Source organism: Cervus elaphus, chromosome 30, assembly GCF_910594005.1.
Source record: "Cervus elaphus chromosome 30, mCerEla1.1, whole genome shotgun sequence".
Lineage (NCBI taxonomy): Eukaryota > Metazoa > Chordata > Mammalia > Artiodactyla > Cervidae > Cervus > Cervus elaphus.
In genome coordinates, this window is record NC_057844.1 from 84310195 (window position 1) to 84330805 (window position 20611).

The 20611-nt window shown below is 48.2% G+C and overlaps 1 protein-coding gene across 3 annotated transcripts in view; it reads right to left on the bottom strand.

Moving 5' to 3' along the window:
• The window catches only part of ANKRD10 (ankyrin repeat domain 10), a 32126-nt gene extending 18797 nt beyond the window's left edge, over positions 1-13329 (bottom strand). For 2 of the 3 annotated variants that reach the window (XM_043892465.1, XM_043892464.1), the window contains exons 1-2: positions 12968-13329; positions 8576-8728 (exon numbers count right to left, since the gene is read on the bottom strand). In XM_043892465.1, coding sequence (XP_043748400.1) covers positions 8576-8728; positions 12968-13171 — 357 coding nt within the window. In that variant the 5' untranslated portion in view covers positions 13172-13329. Of the gene's footprint in view, positions 1-4644; positions 4737-8575; positions 8729-12967 lie in introns of all 3 variants that reach the window. The other variant, XM_043892463.1, reaches the window with a different exon arrangement.
• Between the last annotated feature and the right edge of the window lie 7282 nt (positions 13330-20611).

A 20611-nucleotide genomic window follows, 5' to 3' on the forward strand; every position in this document is an offset into this window, starting at 1 on the left:
AGACAGAACATTACAAACATCTAAAATGTCTTCAATAAAAGAAAAACGTGTATTTTTAACCCTTTGGTATCCAAACTCTTAAATAAGTAATTATGAAAACGTTCATAAATATATTTTTCAGGTAACAATAGGAAGAAACTATTTTTTAAAGTTTCTACTTGAATAAATTTGGTGCCAAGTTTTCATTTCAAGTTCAACACTACTGGGGATAGTTTTAATTTGCAACTGAACCCCAACTATGTTTGCATACATTAAAATACAACAGCATCATTCAAAGAGTCTGACAAAATAGTTAACAGGCTCCCACTGTAATTTGGCAAAGGAAAAGACATCTGAATTTAGAAATCACTGATTTTATTTGAAAGCACTATTTATAAAAGCAGCAATTAAACAAATATTGAAACATGGGTACTAATCAGGCTGCTGTGACAAGTCTAGAGCACCACAGACACCCCCCATCTACCTGCTCCTTCCCAGCAAGCAGATCCCAGCAGCTGCCTCGGAGTGATCCCTCCACCTGCCTGCAGTCGCTTAATAAAGGAAACCAGAGTCAGGAAACCCAGTGTGCTGCAGTGACAAGGTCAGAACGGAACACACAGGATCCCAAGATCAGAAACTAGTAACTCAGATGACACTTCTCCTACATTTCATATTTGCACTATTACTCTCAAGGGCAAATAGGTGAACAAATGAAACTTCAAATGTGAATAAATGTCTAATAAAGTAAATACAGATTACATTTTGCCAAGGGCAAAAGTGGCAAACCAACTTTCAACACTAATATTAAATATGCTTGTCACATGATTTGCCCCAATGAAAAAATTTTGCTTCTAGACAGAGCTCTATGGGTCAACAAATAAAGGTGGGTCATAAACCTGGACCATACTAAACCAACTCCATTTCAATTATGAATTCTTAAAAGTTCAGCAAAACACTTTTTTTTCCCAACACTGAAAAATCTATTAAGATCCCATGTGAAGACTTTTGTAACTATAATCACCTGTGTCCATTTTCTAAATCAGGCAAGAAAGACTTTTTCAGAGTGAATCACTGAACTTGCCTATATAAGGCCATGATGCGTCTCTCCCTATCTGATGATCATAACCAACTTTCTCTTGGGATCAAAATAATTAAGTTAAAATATATGTAGCTCATTGGAAGATCTATCCAGTCACCAGAGAACCAATGGCTTTTATGAAATACTCTCTTATAGAAAGCTGTGGGACTCTGTCACAACATAATTAAACACTAGCACCTGTATAAAGTGATATGAAAATAGACTAGCAAACTGGCCTTCAATGCAAGCAATTCTGAATTTCTAAATCTTATTAAATCTATTTTTCTACTCTGAGGCATTAAAAAATCTACTTTTATAGACTGATATGGAAACATTCTCCATTATCTCTCAAGACAATAAAAATATTAAAAATCAATCAGTGTCAAAGTACTGAAGTAAAGCTAATTCAAGGGTAGAAATCCGTAGATTACAAAATTGGTAGTAAAAGGTCATCTTAACTATCAGCAGACAGCAAATGTTCAAGATTCTTTCTTGGAATCACATTAAAACTTAATTTTGTATTGTTACTTATTTAATCATCCAAAAGAAGAATCAACTTTTCCATGTTATGATTCGCCCTTCTTCCAATCAAACACCCTCTATGTGTAGCAAGCAGCATTCAAATTGTGACTGCAAAGAACTGAACTGTCACATAAGCAAAGTTAAAGATGGTGACAGTTTAGCTTCATGAAAACTTACTTGAGAAAAAAATGAGTGAGAAGCATCTGTAGAGGTTTGGTTCATTTAAAGCATACACATATTTAATCTGGCCACAGAACCACCACAATCCTGTTGGTTCTTAGTTGTGGATGTAAACAGTGGCAAATAGCAACGACAATCATATAAGCAGAAACAAAACGTCACATGAAAAAGAAAACTTGGCACCAAAACTCAAGATGTAAAATAAGAGAAGAGAAAGAAACTCCATCAACATACTCACGTGTGGTGCTAGAAAGTGCGCCGCAGTGCACGGCAGCGGCAAGCGTTACCTTACGGACGCGGCCTACATTGACAAGTAGGTTATGTAACAAACCGCTCTAGCCACGATCGCCTGGCCCGCGGGCCCTCACCATTATCTACCCCATGACCAAAAAAGCAGCAACTTCAGATTTTGGCCACTTTATGTAGCAGATATATAAAAAGCAAAGTAGGAGTTAATAACAAAATTATTAATTACCACCAAGTGTGATAAATCACTGATACAAGATAGCTCTTAATCTAATCACAGAAAAAGGAAAATTTCCACGACTGCGTCTGCAGCATGTGATGTTAAAGTTAACACTCCAGTTCAGTCCGGACTGGGGGAAAAATTAGTAACTTTAAGGAAGTTAATTTTGTGCCCCTTGATGCTCTTAAAACAAAAAGGCACTGGTCAGGACTGCACCTTACCATATGGGCAGCCTAACAGAAAACAAAAGACCTAAGTATCATAATTTGGGGGGGGAATCAAACTATTATTTGTTGGTAGACTAAAAGTGTTACACTATATAAATGTGCAGAATAGACATTAAAAAGCAACTTACAGTTTGGCTTACTGGCAAAATTGACATTTTATCTGTATGTTAAAGCTGAACAACCACATACACAACAGCAATTAACAATGACCACTTGTGCTCTATCTCCAGGCCAGAGACTTATAACTGTAAAAACTGCTTTTGGCTAGGTGGCTCGGGCTAAGTATTTGCTGTGAAACTATGTGGAAGCTCAGACAGGGAAGTCGCCACGTGCAGGGAGCCGGGGGCGGCTTATACTGAGAAGGGAAGCAAGCTGGCACTCGAGGCCATGCTCTGTCACACTTGGTGGGAAAGAGACACTCGAGGGTCCTGGAACAAGGACAGAACTGTAAATAAAACGATCTCATTTAAAAAAGACACCTATTAAAAAAAAGGACATAGCGAAAAGAGAGATATTTATTGGTTCAAAGGATTAAGCTATCCATTAAAGTGAATAAAACTAATATCTTAGCAATAAAATGCTCAGGACCAATATATTGTTTAGAAAAACAAATCATTGAGAAGATCAGCTTCTGATTATTCATTATTTTAATAAATGACAATTAAGGAATTTAATCAATTATTATGACTCTGTATTTCATAATCAAAGCTTCTGTTATTAAAATTAAAGATCAGAGTTTTAAAGCTAAAAACAGCTAACAAAATGGCATCTATAACTTTGCTTTAAAGCAATGCATTGAGAATCAGCTCAGTGCTTTTTAAAACTGTGTAATATATTCATTAGGGAATCATCAATTGTTTTTACATTACCTTAAGTTATAACTACATATGAAGTCACAAGGCTCCCTGCAATGTAACAGTTAATACAGGTCATAGTTATAACACTAAATGGTTATATACGTAAATGATCCAAGCCCATACTAATGTCCAATCTTAACAATATAATACTTAATGAAACAGAAGCTAAGATACTAAGAGCCTAATGATAGCCCTTGGTATTAGACAGGCCTTACATTAATGTATATGGTTCTGCTGTCCAGGATCTATTTTCAATATTTATTATAACACAGAGTCAAAACAATGAAGTGGAAACCAAAGGGTTAAACTAAGTTAGTTTTGTGGGTTTTATTTTTCCCAAAGTCTAAATTTTCACATTTCCAATTAGAATAAAGTGATTTGTAATTAATTTTTATGAAATATTCAATACACTCAAGGTAAAACAAAAAAGCTGATATTATCACAGTTATTTTGGTTATTACAGCTCTATAGCTTACACTCAACATTTAAGGGTGAAAACCGCATCCATTTTGTTAATGCTGTGAACTGCAGAAGAAAAATTTTTATAATAAATCTTTAAGAGAAAGTTAATACAAATGAATTTAATACTAAAATAAATGTATAATGCCATGTCTAGCTAATGATTTGCATACACAATCACATTTTAAAATTAATACACTTAAATGCTAATATTGTTCTATGAAGCTATAAATAGACCAGTTGATGTAAACTGGGCTAAGACAAGGATATTCTAAAATAATGACATCAGTATCAAAAACTCAGAACGAGCTTGAAGTCTTTATTGTATATAGTTCCATATTACATGGAATTATAAAATCATTAAAAATCATAGTTAGGTTTTAAAACATAAAATGTTCTCACATCTAATAATAGATGAGGAAATAAAAATTTAGAAAAGCTAATTGTCTGCAAGATATTTTGAGCCAGAGAGGCCTGAAAAGATAACGTAATCCAATTCAAGGCACTCATTTGGAAATTAAAACTTGGCAAAGCTTGAAGACTCGCCCACAGTGACACAGCTAGGTGGTGGTAAAGTCAACAATGCCAGGCTCCAAACTTAACGAGTTAACTGTCATCTCCACCCTAGTACCCTCGCTCACTCTCTCTCTCTCTCATGCCAGGAATTCCAAGGCTGCTGTGATCAAGGCCCCTTCTGCTAGTGGTCAACTTTACCCACACAACAACCTGCTTACTACCGCCAACTGATCTAAAAAGCAGAACTATATTACTAATGTTAAAAACAAAGCTCAGAACTTGTGCTTGCTCTAAGCCTGTCTCTAAACACAGCACCCCTGACTACATATTTGGTTGGCATGAATAAATGAAGATGCTTACTCGACTTGAGCCCCGTTAGCCACCAGGGCACTAATGCAGTCCAGGCTCCCAGAGCGAGCCGCCTTGTGAATAGGAGTCTCGCCCTCACAGTCCTGAAATGACAAAATGATACACAACAGTGAAGACATTCAGATCCACATTCTAGAGTCATTAATGAAGGCCATGGACCATCTCAGCCTTCTTTGAAACAGAATAAGGTGAGCCGAATTTGATGCAAAACACAAAGAAATGTAGATCAAAGAGCAGAGCAGACCAAGGAAGGAGCACACTGCTGGACTCTGAGGACGAGAACAAAACAATCAAGGGGCCTTCGCAGCAATGACAGCATGGACACTATAGGCACCATTTAGAAATAATTCTTACGGTGAAAGAAAGTGAAGTCGCTCAGGCATGTCCGACCCTTTACGACCCCATGGACTGTAGCCTACCAGGCTCCTCCATCCATGGGATTTTCCAGGCAAGAGTACTGGAGTGGGTTGCCATTTCCTTCTCCAGGGGATCTTTCCGACCCAGGGATTGAACCTGGGTCTCCCCCATTGTAGGCAGATGCTTTTATTGTCTGAGCCACCAGGGAAGTCTTCACTGTGCGAATGCATATACAGCCCAAAATCATTGTCCTCAGACAAAGCTAGTAATTCAGGCCTAACATCCAACGTCTGGTCTAGTCTACCCACGTTCATCTAAGTCTCCCACAGGACAGCCAGAGGCCACACATCATCTCAGGCACACCCAGTGCCCTCACTGCCCCGGATGTTTTATCCTGAGAGCCAATCAGGCCTACACTTTAGACAAGACTGCTGAGATAAAGGGTCGAGAAAAAACAGGAAGAGAGAACACGGGAGTCAGACGCAGGCAGCTCCGTACACAATTTAGGCTGTTTGTGACAAGCAACTTTGTTTAAGGACTTTCAGAAAGGCTGCATTAGAACCTGACTGACCCTTCAGAAAACAACATTGAAGGAGGCAGAGAAGTGAGCAACTCAGGGAAATGACTCTGAAGAATAATACAGTCATTAAAAAAAAGAATTATTCTACACTGTATGAAAGAACCAAACAAATCTGAAATACAATTTCATTCATAGACTCTGGGGTAAAATAAAAGGTCAAGAAAGACAGCAATCAAGAGAAGCTGTTTCCATTAGAACAACTGATTTAGGACTTTCTGCCTCAGAAACACCATCATATCCCATCATCACTGAATGTGAACTTAGTACAGAAGACCACACATAGGTAAGGGAAAAGGCGCAAAGCAGGAGTGGGGCAACTGCTCATGGTGCGCAGCACGGGGGAAACTAGGTGAGGGCTGGAGTAGAAAGAGGGGTAGAGCATTTTATTAAAAAACATAACGTGAAAGACTCAGCTGCTTACTGGAGGCAAAAGCATGTGTATTTAAGTTCAAAAGCGACATAAAAATTCCCAGCAGAATAGTCCCATTTTTGAAGAAAGAAGCAGAAAATCATGAGGCTATACAGTAAACTATTTGGTAAAGTCAGACTTAAAACAACTACAAAAACCTACCCCTATTCTCTGAAAAGGGAAGGGAGGGGAGAGGAGGCACATACTAAGGACATGTAAAAAGGAGGACATGTAAAAAAATCTCCTACGTGTATTGCCAGGGAAAGCAGAACTAAGATTTAGATGAGATTTTGCCAAATAACACAGAAACTAAAGAAAACAAAAAAGGATTTTAAAAACTATCTTTAGTACAAGAAAAAAGGTTTTCTATGTTATTTCAAGAAGATGGTGGGATAGCAACAGAAGCCAGAGAAGAAAGCAAAACTACCCTGGCTTCTACTCTGTGTTATACGAGGAGACCACATAAGCTGGGAAGGGCAGAATGAACACTATTTAAAGAAAACTGCAACAACAGAACGAGAGTCAAGAGCCATTTTATGGTTACTCACATCTCAAGTTCAGACCAGTCATATTTCAAAAATACCAAACAGCTTGTAACATGACTCTAGAACTACTGCTGGCAAACTCTGAGTCACAAAAGACAGAGGGAGAAGTGCCAGAAATCTGAAGCAGACAAGTCACCTTGAATTTTAATTGGAAAAAAAAAAAATTCTCATTTCTAATCTAGTTGTAAGAAACTAAAGGCAGTGTCAAACACCAGCACCATTCTAGAAGGGGTATTAAAGAGGTGACTTATGGACTACAAAAATACCACTTAAAAACTAACTTCACTTCCTTTTCGGGTAATCTCAGAGCACTGAGCCTCGAGACAGCACGTCCATGCTTCAGTAACCACTCGTGCCAATCTTAGCGATGGCAGCCAAAGTCTCCATTAAACTTGAGGAAAATGAACTTAGAAAGGTTAGTAACTAACATGCCAAAAGATTAAGACTAAAACATGAGTTAAAACAAAATTTATTAAGAAGACTAGGTTCCAAAAATCATATGCACACAAACAATAAGAAAAAGTTGGATCTAGCTATGTATGTTTATGTGGGAACTGAGGAAAAACCGTCTACCTTGAGATGATCCAACAGGAAGCCTCCTGGGCCTCGGGATGCCGGTCACCGCAGCCCAGCCTGGCAGCCGCGCCTCAGACGGGTCGAAGTTCCACATGTGAGACCAGTCAGCCAAGGCCCTCCCAAGAGCCATGTCAGGACACTTAAGAAACCCGAGCAATACCCCCGCCCGTGAGAGGACTGGGGGTGTGGAGCCAGGTGGGCTGTTTCAACACTAGAGGAGAGCTGCAAGGAGACTGGGATCTGGGGACGTCTGCCCTGGGAGCAGAACTGAGGAGGGCTTCCACACAGTACCATCCAGAGCAGCTCAGGGAAGGGGTGTCTGTGGAAAATACCAAGCTGCTATAAATCATTATATGAAAAGGGGGCTTCTGGGCTTAAAAATCTTTGAAACACAGCATTCGACGACATCTCTAGAGCTCTCCAAATTAAATGTTATGTAACAACTAAATTAAAATCATCATAAAGAATGTTCTACACTTAAAACTCCACATATATACTAAACAGTAATTACTGCTATTCACACTATCCTATCTCACTGATAAGGAAAATGAGTCACAACCAAGGAAACAGCTTGCCCAAGGCCAGAGAGACAGGAGGCAGGGCGCGCCCCTTCCACCAGGAGGAAGAGGGAGGAGAGTCCAGGAGCAGGAAGGAGACCAGTGGGGACAGGCAACGCCTAGCGCCACAACCACACACGGCTGCCCACTTGGAACTCCTGAATTCTCGGACAACGGCAACAAGGCACAGAAGGACCATGTCTGAGAGGAGGCGGCGTGGAGGGTAACAGGTAAGCAGAACAGCAAGAAATGGGCCTAAATCCAGGCTCTCCTCGTAGCCCTTCCTTCCCACCCAGTCTCACAAAGAGAATAAACAGCCCTCACCCCTCACTCCCCTTTCTCACTGACCCTTGACTTAAACGACTGCTACAACACCTTTCCTCAATCTGGTGTCCAGGAGTCACTTTCTACACGACACCGGACTACCTCCCTCCGTCTGGGCATCATCCCCACCTAGTACCCGGAGTGACATAACTCAGGTGGTAAACCTGCCAAAGCTAACGTAACCAGATGATTGTCGATGACTTCACAGCCATTCTCCTGCTCAAACAGGTGTGTTCTCACAACTAATGGTGGACATGAAGCTAAGGCAGCTGTGAGCGAGGGAGCCAGGAAACCTAGGCTCAAGACCAGACTCCTTCCGTCACCATCTGTGACCTTGGGCAGCTCGCTGTGGATCACAGTAGGCCACACAACAGGTGAAAGCACTCTGAACAGAAAGCATTGCTATGTGAAGGCCAATTATCCACAAATAGTTTAATAAACTTAAGTTCCAGTTGGCCCACAGGTAAAGATCTCAAACTCTAATTAAGGCCTCAATGTAAAACTCAACACTGTGTAATTACAGCTGGAAGGAGAAAACAAAAACAAACCACGTCAATCACAGGCACTCCCTTACCGGTTTGTTAATGCTGGCTCCTGCTTGGATCAACCAGACGAGGCACTGAGGGTGTCCCCCAAAAGCAGCGATGTGGGCTGGGGTCTGTGAGTAACGGGTGGTGGAGACGTCCAGGGTGGCTCCGGCTCTCACCAACTGTATCAAGCATTCCAACTTGGGGAAGAGCAGGGGAGGATGAAACAGGCACAAGAGTCAGTACACTAGTAACATAACTCAATCTAAATTCTATGGTGGGGATGAGTGGTGTTTTGCTAAACTTTTTTCTATTTAACAAAGTCATGCCTTCCCAATATCACAAAATTTTAAAGACCTATTTAAAAACACATTTTTTCTCTTCTTGTAAAAAAGCTGGTACACAGGAATAGGAAGTCAAAATGACGGACACAATACAAATTTAAATGTTTTTCCTACAACTAACAAAACCAATATAATGCTGTAAATCAACTATAATTTGATTTTTAAAAAAGCCCAAATCAGAAGAGACTAGATTGTATATTCAAGGATTTTGATCAGAGCTAAGCTTTGCCACCTTCACGAACTATTCTAACAAATTATAAACAGTTAAGAGTGGTTGGTTGGATTTTCTGCATCCTGCACAGGCCACACTCAGGCCCAGCTCCAGATCTCAGGGAGAAGACGGTGCAGGGCAGGCGAGACGGGAGCACTTCATCTTGTCGTCGTCTGTAAGGACCCCTCCCCCCATCAAGGATGAAACTGGCCGAGAGGGGCACAGGTGAGCTCTGCCCAGGCAGGTGACTCAGACAGACAGACGGGCGGGAGTCAAGATGAGACTCTGCAGCCAGGCACCAGTATCACACTCTAGTATTCAGCAAGTGCCCACGCTGTGCCCAGCACTGTGAGGGAAGGTCCTCTGTCCTCAGAGACGCCCACTGTTCCACCCAGTGTGTCCTCAGATCGAGGACGATCGCCTGTTTCTCCTCCCCAACCACCACGCAGAAGTCAACGGGGAAGGGTCTCACCCCGTGTCTCTTATCCTCTTTCAGCAATTTCATTGTTTCCTTCCAAAGGACAGAGCACTGCCATCAATGATTTTGTGAGGATGAACTCACAGTTGGTGGTATAGATTTAAAATATGATTTGTCTTCAAGAAACCTGAATCAGATTAAAGGCTGAAAAAGAGGTGCTATTTTGGTATATTTTTATATATTGCTTTTATTAATGTACTGAGTGAAAAATGAAGGCCAATAATAGTAACAAGATGAGCAGGTCTCAAAGTCAACAAAAATGAAACAAGAATAAAAATAGCTTGACATGCCAAATGTGGTTAATCTTAGTATGAACTGAGAGGTCCCCGGACTTAAATTTGTTAACCGCGGTTTGACGAAGGAAACCAGCTTTGGAATTTTGTAAAGATACTGTTCAATACGACATCTTGTAAAAACAAGGTGTAATTATAGTTTTTAAATGATATCTGGTTTAGTCCTCTGGAGTGAACAAGCCTCATAAAATGGTTAGGTAATTTGTGCGCAGTTGGCACATTTCTAGGAACACATTGAGGGCTGAGAGCAGTTCACGACGCGCTAAGTGCTCAGCTGGCTCTCTCGCAGCGAGAACAATGAAGGCTTGCGTGCATGCTCAGTTGCATCTGACTCTTGCAACGCCACGGACTGTAGCCCGCCAGGCTCCTCTGCCCATGGGATTTCCCAGGCAAGAACACTGAAACGGGCTGCCACTTTCTTCTCCAGGGACTATTCCCAACCCAGGGATGGAACCCACGTCTCCTGCATTGGCGGGATAGGGGTGGGGTGGGTGGTTCTTTACCACTGAGCCACCTGCGATGCCCTGAGAGTAGTTCGCAACATGCTAAATGGTTGGCTGGCTTTTGCACAGGCAGAGAATAGTGAAGGCTTGTGTGTACACCAAAGGAGGGAAGCTGCTGGCAGGGTGGGGGGAGACAGGGCTGAGAACCCTCAGTCCGGAGTCCTGGCCTAACTTCTGCCCTAACAGCCTTTTCTCACGGCCCCTTCTGTATCTAAGACCCAACAGTCAGAGTAAAGACCAGGGAAGGCACTAAAATAAAAGGCTCCAGTTACAACTTTCGGTCTCTGAGGGTCATCTACTACTTGGTGTCCCAAAGTGTACTACTCATGTTCTGTAGAAGTAGAGACTTGGTGAATTCAGCTGGTTTCATTTTTATTACAAAACACACATGCATAAAGAACATTACAGCATACTAACACATATATATGGAATTGAGAAAGATGGTAACGATAACCCTATATGCAAAACAGAAAAAGAGACACAGAAATACAAAACAGACTTTTGAACTCTGTGGGAGAATGTGAGGGTGGGATATTTCAAAAGAACAGCATGTATACTATCTATGGTGAAACAGATCACCAGCCCAGGTGGGATGCATGAGACAAGTGCTCGGGCCTGGTGCACTGGGAAGACCCAGAGGAATCGGGTGGAGAGGGAGGTGGGAGGGGGGATCGGGATGGGGAATACGTGTAAACCTATGGCTGACTCATATCAATGTATGACAAAACCCACTGAAATGCTGTGAAGTAATTAGCCTCCAACTAATAAAAAAAATAAATAAATAAATTAAAAAAAAAAAACAAACACACATGCGTAAAAAAATACACATGCATGAAATTCACCATCTCCATCATCATAGCCATCCTCCAGTTATGGCTATTTTTAATTCCTAGATACCTGAAGGTACCTGTGCCTTGGTAAACACTCCAAACAGCCCTTTGTGAAGAGTCCCTAAGCGTTTTACAGAACGTTTGGGGTTGCCCTGCTGTGTCTTCTCAACCAGGCTAGCGAGGGTCAGAATCAATAGGGGAACCTTTCCCCCCAAAATCTGCCTTGCCTATTACAAGGGTGGTGGTGGTTCTGTTTAGTCCCTAAGTCGAGTCCGACACTTTCGGACCCCACTGACTGTAGCCTGCCAGGCTCCTCTGTCCACGGGATTTCCCAGACAAGAATACTGGAGGGAGTTGCCATTTCCTTCTCCAGGGTATCTTCCCAACCCGGGATGGAACCGTCCCCTGCATTGGCAGCAGAATTCCTTATCCTTGGGCCACCTAGGAGGCCCGTTACCAGGGTGTCTTCACCCCCCACCCCCAACACTAAGATGTCGAGAACCAATGCTTTATAGTTTAATGTAAAAATGAAGCAAGATGCGCTCAGCAGGGACATGGCTCCCTAGCTAATTGACCGGCTGGGGAAATCCACATTCCAGGCAGAAGGGAGAAGCACCGGAAGGCGCTTTTATTCTTGTTTGTTGACACTGATTTCCCCCGGGCACGCGGGGTGTCGGAGAATCTCACGGTCCCGGACGACTAGCCTCCTCGCCCCGCCGTCGTGACTCCCTCTCACTTCTCTCACTGAAATAAACCCGACTTCGTTTTCCTGGAGGCCGGGAAGCTGCTTCCCAAAAGTTCTCGCTGGGCTGTGACCGCAGCGGGCACAAATAAGTCATTACGGCCGCTTCTGAGAAGCTTGGCGGACCTCCCTGGACGAGCACTCCTCGGGTCAAGCAACCCCACGGACCGCGCGGACGGGGCACGCCGGTGCCTCTCGTCAGATTTAAAGCGGCGCCAGTACTCTTGCCTGGAGAATCCCATGGACAGAGGAGCCTGACAGGCTACAGTCCATGGGGTCGCGAGAGTCGGACACGACTGAGCGACTAAATCACCATCCGCTCCGCCCAGTCCCGAGGTAACTGACGAGCCGTGGACGTGACCAACCCGGGCAACACGCGGCACGGAGCCCCCAGAAGCTTCGAGCGCCGCGTCCGACAGGCTGCCGGGGACGCGGCCGCCTGACCTCGAAACCCTCCAACTCGGCGCTCTGGTGGCGGCCCCGCCTCGTGAACTGAGGGCGGCTCCCCCACCCCCCCCCCTCCCCGGGCGCGAGGAGGCCCGGCAGAGGCTCCGCTCGGAGAAGTTCCCCTCAGAGAACCTTCCCTCAGAGACGCTCCCGGGCGGCGTGTCACAGCGGCGCGAGGAGGCTCCGCTGGGAGAAGTTCCCCTCAAGAGACACTCGCGCCGGCGCGCCGCGTCTCCATCACGGGCTGCCCGGCCCTTGGCCTCGCCTGCTGCGGACTAACCTCGCCGCCAGGGTGGCGCCTCCCGGCGGCAGCCCGCGTCCGAAACTTGCGCCGCCGCACATGCGCCGCGCACCCCGGGCCCGTTTCCGCCGGCGCTCCCGGCGCGCCCCGCGCGCCCCTCGCGGCCGCGGTCGCCCCCCCGCGCCGCCGACCAAACGCCCGGGCCCCTCGGGGCGCCGCCGCGGCACCCCCGGTTTCCGCCCCTCGTCCCCGATACGCCCTGCGACCCCCAAGCCCCGGCCCCCGACCCCTTCTCCCCGGTCCCCGCAGCAAAGCCGCGGAAGATGGCGCCTTAAAGGGCCCGCGCCCACCTTGCCGAAGTGCGCGGCCCAGTGCACTGGCGTCCAGCCGTAGAAGGAGTCCTCAGCGGCCAGGTGGGCGCGCGGCGTCTGCTGCAGCAGCGAGCAGAGCGTGGCCAGGTCCCCGTCGCGGCAGGCGCGGTGCAGCGGGAAGCGGAGCGACAGCAGCTCCTCGCTGGAGAAGCCCGCCTCCACGCCCGCTCCCACCGCCGACATGGTCCGTCACGTAAGATCGCGGACTGGCGAGCAGAGAAGACGCCTCAGGGAGGACCCGAGAGGCCACCGCCGCCGTCCGAGCACAAAGGAGCAAGAGCAGCGCGGCCGCCGCGTCTCGCCCGCTGCCGAGCCGAGAGAGCACAGGGACGGGGCGGGGCGGCGCGGGGGCGTGGCCTGCGGCGCGGGCTGGGGGCGTGGCCTGAAGCGTCGGGGGTGGGGCCAGGATCCCTGGGGGCGGGGCCGATGCCGACGCTGGAGGGGCGGGGCGGGGCTAGGCCCTTCTCGGGCCCTGCGGGTGGGCTTGCGTCTCCTGCCCAGACCTTAGGGCTGACCCTGTCTTGACCCCCTTAATGAAAACTTCCCGGAGCTGCAGGTTTGGGGTGCGGGCGCGGCCCCCTGAGGCTACGGCCCCGCGGCTCTAATTCTCGCAGTGAAACAGGCGGGGCGTCCTTGGGGACCCCGAGAGCGGTTCCCACGCTCTGGGTCCTGCTTCTCAGGTGGGCTGCACGCTTCCGAGAACCCACGGCGAAATCGCTGAGAAGCCCTGCAGCACGCAAGGAAATACCAAATGCTCTCTCTGTGGTCGAGATCACAGGTCTTTGAAGATTTTTTTTATGATTTGAGTAATATGTGAAAATCATCAATCATTTCATTATCAAGGAGTAACGTCTATTAGGGAGAAGGGAATGGCAACCCACTCCAGTATTCTTGCCTGGGAAATTCCATGGATAGAGGAGCCTGGTGGGCTACAGTCCATGGAATCGCAAAGAGTCGGACACGACTGAGCGACTGAGTGCAACCTCTTTTAACGTGTGTTCCTGCTTAGTCGTGTCTGACTCTGCGACCCCATGGACTGTAGCCCACCAGGCTCCTCTGTCCATGGAATTTCCCAAGCAAGAATACTGGAGTGGGTTGCCATTTCCTTCTCCAGGGGGTCTTCCCAACCCAGGGATCGAACCCCGGTCTCCTGCACTGCAGGCAGATTCTTTATCACTGAACCAGGGGATTGCAAGTAGTCCCACAGGACTGAGCTGCTAAGCACACATACACATTTAAGTAGCTGTCCCGAAATAGGCCAAAAGGATGATGACTGCCTAAGACATGCCACATGGTGGCTGTGGATATGAGAAAGATAAGGGGTGGTCTTGGGAGTCCTGCTGAAGCCAATAGTCCAGTTGTTTGGTCCCAGGTTTTGCCCAACTCTTACAATTATTACTAATTACGGATTTTCTTTAGGGCTGTTGTTTTTAAAATGTCCTAGGAGGAGAAAAGTATATTCATAACTCACATCCTTTGATTTTATTTGATAAAGCAACTGTATATAAATGACAAGGGTTCTCTCCTTGACTGAACTCTACTCAGGCTCCCCTTAATTTCAGCAAGGCCTCAGCATTTGGACTTGTGTGTTCATCTCTGCATTGTCCGATTTTAGTGAGAATGTAAGTTGGTTTGGCTAGACTCCCCCATCTCTGATAACCATCTATATCTAACCGGGTTCTTCATCCTCCCCCCAGGTGACATCTGCTCTCCCTGGCCTGCCTTCAGCAAGAATCCTGTTAGGTCAGTTTAGCCAGAATCCTGGACGTTTAGTTGACCTCTTAGTTATCCTCCTCTTAGTAATTCCCCATCCACTGACACCCTCCCTGCTCCTTGGCCTGAGTCCCCACTTACCCTTGACATATTCAGAGTTCAGTCCAATCCTTCTGGACTGCAAGAAAAAAAGAGATCTCCCCAGTCCCATTGTGGTGACCCCTGCACCCATTTGAAGGCTCCCATTGAATTAAGTCTGCCTTTCTACACTTTAACAAGTGTCTTTGAATAATGTCTTCTTTAACAATTTGAAAGAATTTTTTTCTTTTTTTGGTAGTTTTTTTCTTTAATGTAAGCAAAATTGGGTATTTGAAGATGTGATGGAAAAAAGGAAGATCCAAAACTCAGTATATGTATTAGAAACAAAGCCAAACCCAGCCCTACCTTTAGGATTGGCATTGTGTTTTCCTAAAGGGGATTGTGTGTGTGAGGAACTGCTCGCACAGGCCGGGCTCAGAGGAGGAAAGTTCCCGTGAGAGATGCACAGAGGGGTCCACAGCCTTGGTGGGCAGCGGCGAGCCTCTTCTGGGCGCTGTGGTCACCCTGGAAACTGGACCCAGTGGATGGGGTGTCTCAGGAGACGAGGCTGGAGAGGAGGTGGGCGGCGCTGTCCACCACACGCAGAGCCTCTGTGGTTCCTCAAAGTGTCAGTCCTCGAGGGCTCTGCTGTGTTGAGTACGGGAGGGGTGGGGTGCAGACGGGGGACGAAGAGGGGGTGCAGTGGCTCGGGAGGGGCGGGAGGGCCCACGGCGGTGGTGCCTCGCCAAGGCCTAAGAGCGGGATCAGAGCCCCTACTGTCCTGTTCTCCCTGCAGCCCCTTCTCCCCGCCCCTCCGCCTCCCACCACGCTGCCAGGTCCGCCTGTGGAGACGGCAAGTCTGCGTGAACTTGGCCTTGAGAGCCTCAGTCCACTCAAGGACTGCCATCAGAACTGCTGCATCTGCCTGGCTCAGACGGCAGAGATGTGTTTCCTGCAGCTCTGGGCGTCCGGGTCCGGGTGCCAGCACTGTGGAATCCAGGGAGGCAGGCGTCTCCGCCCGGTTCAGAGGCCTTGTCCTTACACCATGGACAGTCGCCCCATTCCTATAAACCCTCAGTACAGACTTGCTGAGCTTGGCAAGTGCCGCTCTCAGTGACAGCCTGCTCTCTACTGTGCTTTGGGGCGCTAGGAGGAAGGGGCCACCCTGTGGAAGGGGCAGTGTCCAGGAGGGGCCATCTCCCAAGGGCCAGCAGTCCCGGGAGCCGGGCGAGCTCCGTGAAGTGCAGGCTGAGACTCAGATCTGATGGATGGCCCCTCCTTTTCAGAAACAGAGCCTTGCCCTGGGCCAGGGATCTCCGCTACAAACAGCATGAAGGCTCTGGAATCTTACCGATTGTCCTGTTTGCCTTAAATCTTTTTAGAAAAGTGATTAGCACAAGTCCCCTTGCAATGAAATAGAAACAGAAGTTCTGTGCTCCCCTAGAAGCAGAACGTGAAAGCAGAACCGTGGGGGACGGAGGGTGAAGGTTTGCCGAAGGAAAGGGGAACAGCGGGCTGGCGGGCTGGCGCCCAGAGATGGGCAGCTGGGTCGGGCTGCTCGGGGTCAGGGCCCCGCTCGCCGCTGAGAGTGACCGCAGGCCCCTCCCGACTGCTTGACCTTTAACTTGCCAACTCGTGGGAGAGAAGAGCCCCAGTGAGCCCCAGCTATTATTAAATGTGCTGGCCATTCCTGGCAGGGGGGTGGGGGGGCTGAGTGGCCCGGAAGTCCCCGGGAGGCCACCCTGTGGGCAGAGCCCTTGGGCAGAGGCTGCTGACAGCTGTGGGCTGGACTGACCATGGGCACCTGCTGTCTGTCATGTCATCCTCGCCCATCCTGACACGCCCACCCCTGAATGTGTTCTTTAAGAATGTTCCAGAAGCAAGAGGACACAGCCAGCCTGGGAATCTCTGTTACCGAGGAGAGTGGGATCCTAGCCCCCTGATGAAATAACTGGAGGGAGGCTGTCACAGTAAAAGCACCCTTGCCCCGGAGGCGAGGTGGGAGAGAAAAGCTCCTGTCTCTTGATCCCCAGGTGTCTACCGGGAAGACTACCGCGTGGACGCCACTGTCGTCCCACTCTGCTGGAGCCCTGCACCCCTTCCTGGCCACGTGGGGCTGGGGGTGGGGGAGGCGGCCGGAGACAGGCAGGGTGGACGGAGCGGCGGCCCAGGGCGCGGTGGCCGGTCCTCCAGCCCTGCCCCGTCTCCCCCAACTCAGGCTGAAGAAAGGTTCAGCTCGGTTCAGGGGTCTCCCTGGGCTTCCCTGGCAGCTCCAATGGTAAAGAATCTGCCTGCAATGCAGGAGACCTGGGTTTGATCCCTGGGTTGGGAAGATCCCGTGGAGAAGGGAATGCCAACTCACTCCAGTGTTCTTGCCCGGAGAATTCCATAGACATTAGAGCCTGGTGGGCGACCGTCCATGGACATGACTGAGCAGCTAACACTTCGCACTTGGTTGCAGGAATGTTTCTCAGCCTGTTGGCATGATCTGCTTATTCATTAAAGAAGATCAACATTATTACCTCTGGTTCTGCACAAGGGTCCCAGTCAGGGTCAGAGAGGCTGTGGGTGTGGAGGGGTTTTAGATGGAGAGGCTCTAGGTTACTCACTGTTCTCCAAAGCCTCTGTGTTATCCTGCCCCTGCCCCGCCCCGCCACCAACAGTTTATAAAATTTCAGTGACGCAGTGTCCCTGGCATGAGCCGTTGCTGTTAGGTGTGTCTTTTCTCTTGGAGACCGAGTCACAGTGACAAGGCACCCAGGGCTCTTGTTGTCAGACACGGGCACCGCTCAGGGTGTGAGCCAGCCACTCCAAGTGTCCCCTTGGAGCCTGCCTGGCTCCCGGCACCGCCGGCGCTTGGGAGATGGCCCCTCCTGGACACTGCCCTTCCCTGACCCCCTCGTCCCCGGTGCAGGGTGGCCCCTTCCTCCTCACGCCCCGAAGCACAGCGCAGAGCAGGCTGTCATGCGAGAGGCACTTGCCAAAGGTTCGGAGACAGTGGCGAGGGCTTGCTCCTCTCCCAAGAAGAGTCGGGGACCAGAAGCTGGCGTCACCGTCGCTCACTGGCCCTGCCTGCCTCCATGCCCCAGGGGTGAGAAGAGGGTAAGTCAGAGAGTCATGCCACACTCAAAATCTGGTCCGTGTGGACTAGAAATGTGGAAGCAAAAGTGAAAATGGTTCACAAGGAGACAGCAGACCATCTTTATGGCGTTAGAGTAGTGAAAGATTTCTTAACAAGACCCACAAAGCTACCTACAAAGAAGAACACACATGACTACATTATAATCGATAACTTCATTTTGACAAAAGTCACCAGACACAAAGTGAAAGGTAAGCAGCAGACAGAAGGAAAGAGTTTGCAAGTCATTTGACAAAGCATTGGTATTCAGCACACACAGAGTCCACAAAAGAAAGATGAACAGCAAAAGGAAGCCGGCAAAGGCCGTGGACAGGCGGTTGGCCGACAGGAAGTGGAAGTATCCCATAAGCGCGTGGTCGGCGTTGCTCCAGCCCTGCTACCTGGGGCAACACGGTCTACGGGTGAGCCGGGACGCTCTGCCCTGGGACGGCAGCGCTTCACTAGGTGTACCCTCTCAGCTGCTGCGAACCGGGTCCAACGTCAGAGAAGCCTCGTGTTCCCTCCTCCGAGTGTTCCAGCCGGGCGTCAGCCCCCGGCATGCCGCGCCCCACCCCCACCCCGTGACAGCACAGACCTTCCTGTCGCCAAGCCCGTGATCAACCCTCCATCCTACTCTTCCTCCACGGACGCTCGGCAGGTTGGCCCTGACCACCTGGCTTCAGGGACTCCCCAGCTCTCCGTCGCACCTCCAGATGTTCAAGGATCCCAGTCCTGGGTCCTGGGTCATCCATTGCTCTCCCTGCTCTCTTCCTGGGATGTCATCGCATCCCGTGCCCTTCTGAAGTAAAAGTGAAAGTGTTGGTCGCTCAGTCGTGTCCAGCTCTTTGCCACTCTGCAGGCTATTGCCCTCCAGGCTCCTCTGTCCATGGAATTCTCCAGGCAAGGATACTGGAGTGGGTTGTCATTCCCTCCTCTAGGGATCTTCCTGACCCAGGGATTGAACCAGAGTCTCCTGCACTGCAGGCAGAATTCTTTACCACCAGGGAAGACCAGGAAGATGGTTCCTAAATTCACCTCTCCCACCCTGACCCCAGTTGGGGTTTAAATCCAGTTTGCGGCTGCGTTTGGCAATCTGCCAGGTGTCTCTGCTTGGCCCCAGCTGAGATGCTTGGGGTGCCCCACACGTGCTACCCCTACTCACCCCCCACCCCTGGCTGGGCTCTCTGCCTCTCTTCTCAGAGGACCCCCATGTCTCTGCCTTGGCTCACACCCAGCACTGGGTCAGCACTTTCCCCTCCGGCTTGCATCCCCACACAGGTCCTGGTGGCCCTGCGCCCAGCGGTGCCTGCAGGGGCCAGGTCCTTCTCCTTCCCCACCCCCCACTCCCCACCGCTGCTTCTTTATCTACAATCAGTCTCTTGCTTAAACCAGCCTGATGGCTTCTTCACTTCTCCTAGATCTTCTCAACGTGCAAAGCTAACAGCACTGCCAGCCAGTACCTTTTCATTGAACTTAAGATCCAAATGGCACAGACTTAAAAACGTTCAACAGTACTTAATCTTCATCAGTTCAGTTCAGTCGCTCAGTCGTGTCCGACTCTTTGCGACCACATGAATCGCAGCACACCAGGCCTCCCTGTCCATCACCAACTCCCGGAGTTTACTCAAACTCATGTCCATCGAGTCGGTGATGCCGTCCAACCATCTCATCCTCTGTCGTCCCCTTCTCCTCCTGCCCCCAATCCCTCCCAGCATCAGGGTCTTTTCCAATGAGTCAGCTCTCCGCATCAGGTGGTCAAAGTACTGGAGTTTCAGCTTCAGCATCAGTCCTTCCAATGAACACCCAGGACTGATGTCCTTTAGGATGGACTGGTTGGATCTCCTTGCAGTCCAAGGGACTCTCAAGAGTCTTCTCGAACGCCACAGTTCAAAAGCATCAATTCTTCGGCACTCAGCTTTCTTTACAGTCCAACTCTCACATCCATACATGACCACTGGAAAAACCATAGCCTTGACTAGACGAACCTTGGTTGGCAAAGTAATGTCTCTGCTTTTTAATATGCTGTCTAGGTTGGTCATAACTTTCCTTCCCAGGAGTAAGCATCTTTTAATTTCATGGCTGCAATCACCATCTGCAGTGATTTTGCAGCCCCCAAAAAATAAAGTCTGACACTGTTTCCACTATTGCCCCATCTATTTGCCATGAAGTGATGGGACCAGATGCCATGATCTCAGTTTTCTGAATGTTGAGCTTTAAGCCAATTTTTTACTCTCCTCTTTCACTTTCATGAAGAGTCTCTTTAGTTCTTCTTCACTTTCTGCCATAAGGGTGGTGTCATCTGCATATCTGAGGTTATTGATATTTCTCCCGGCAATCTTGATTCCAGCTTGTGCTTCTTCCAGCCCAGCGTTTCTCATGATGTACTCTGCATAGAAGTTAAATAAGCAGGGTGACAATACACAGCCTTGACGTACTCCTCTTCCTATTTGGAAACAGTCTGTTGTTCCATGTCCAGTTCTAATTGTTGCTTCCTGACCTGCATACAGGTGTCTCAAGAGTCAGGTCAGGTGGTCTGGTATTCCCATCTCTTTCAGAATTTTCCACAGTTTATTGTGATCCACACAGTCAAAGGCTTTGGTATTGTCAATTTGAATTTAAAATCTTAAACTTGATTCTGTGATTGGAAAAAATGTTAAATATTTTTAAACAGCCTGAAAACAACTTGGGGATGAGTGGCTTCTGTTTTAACTGTA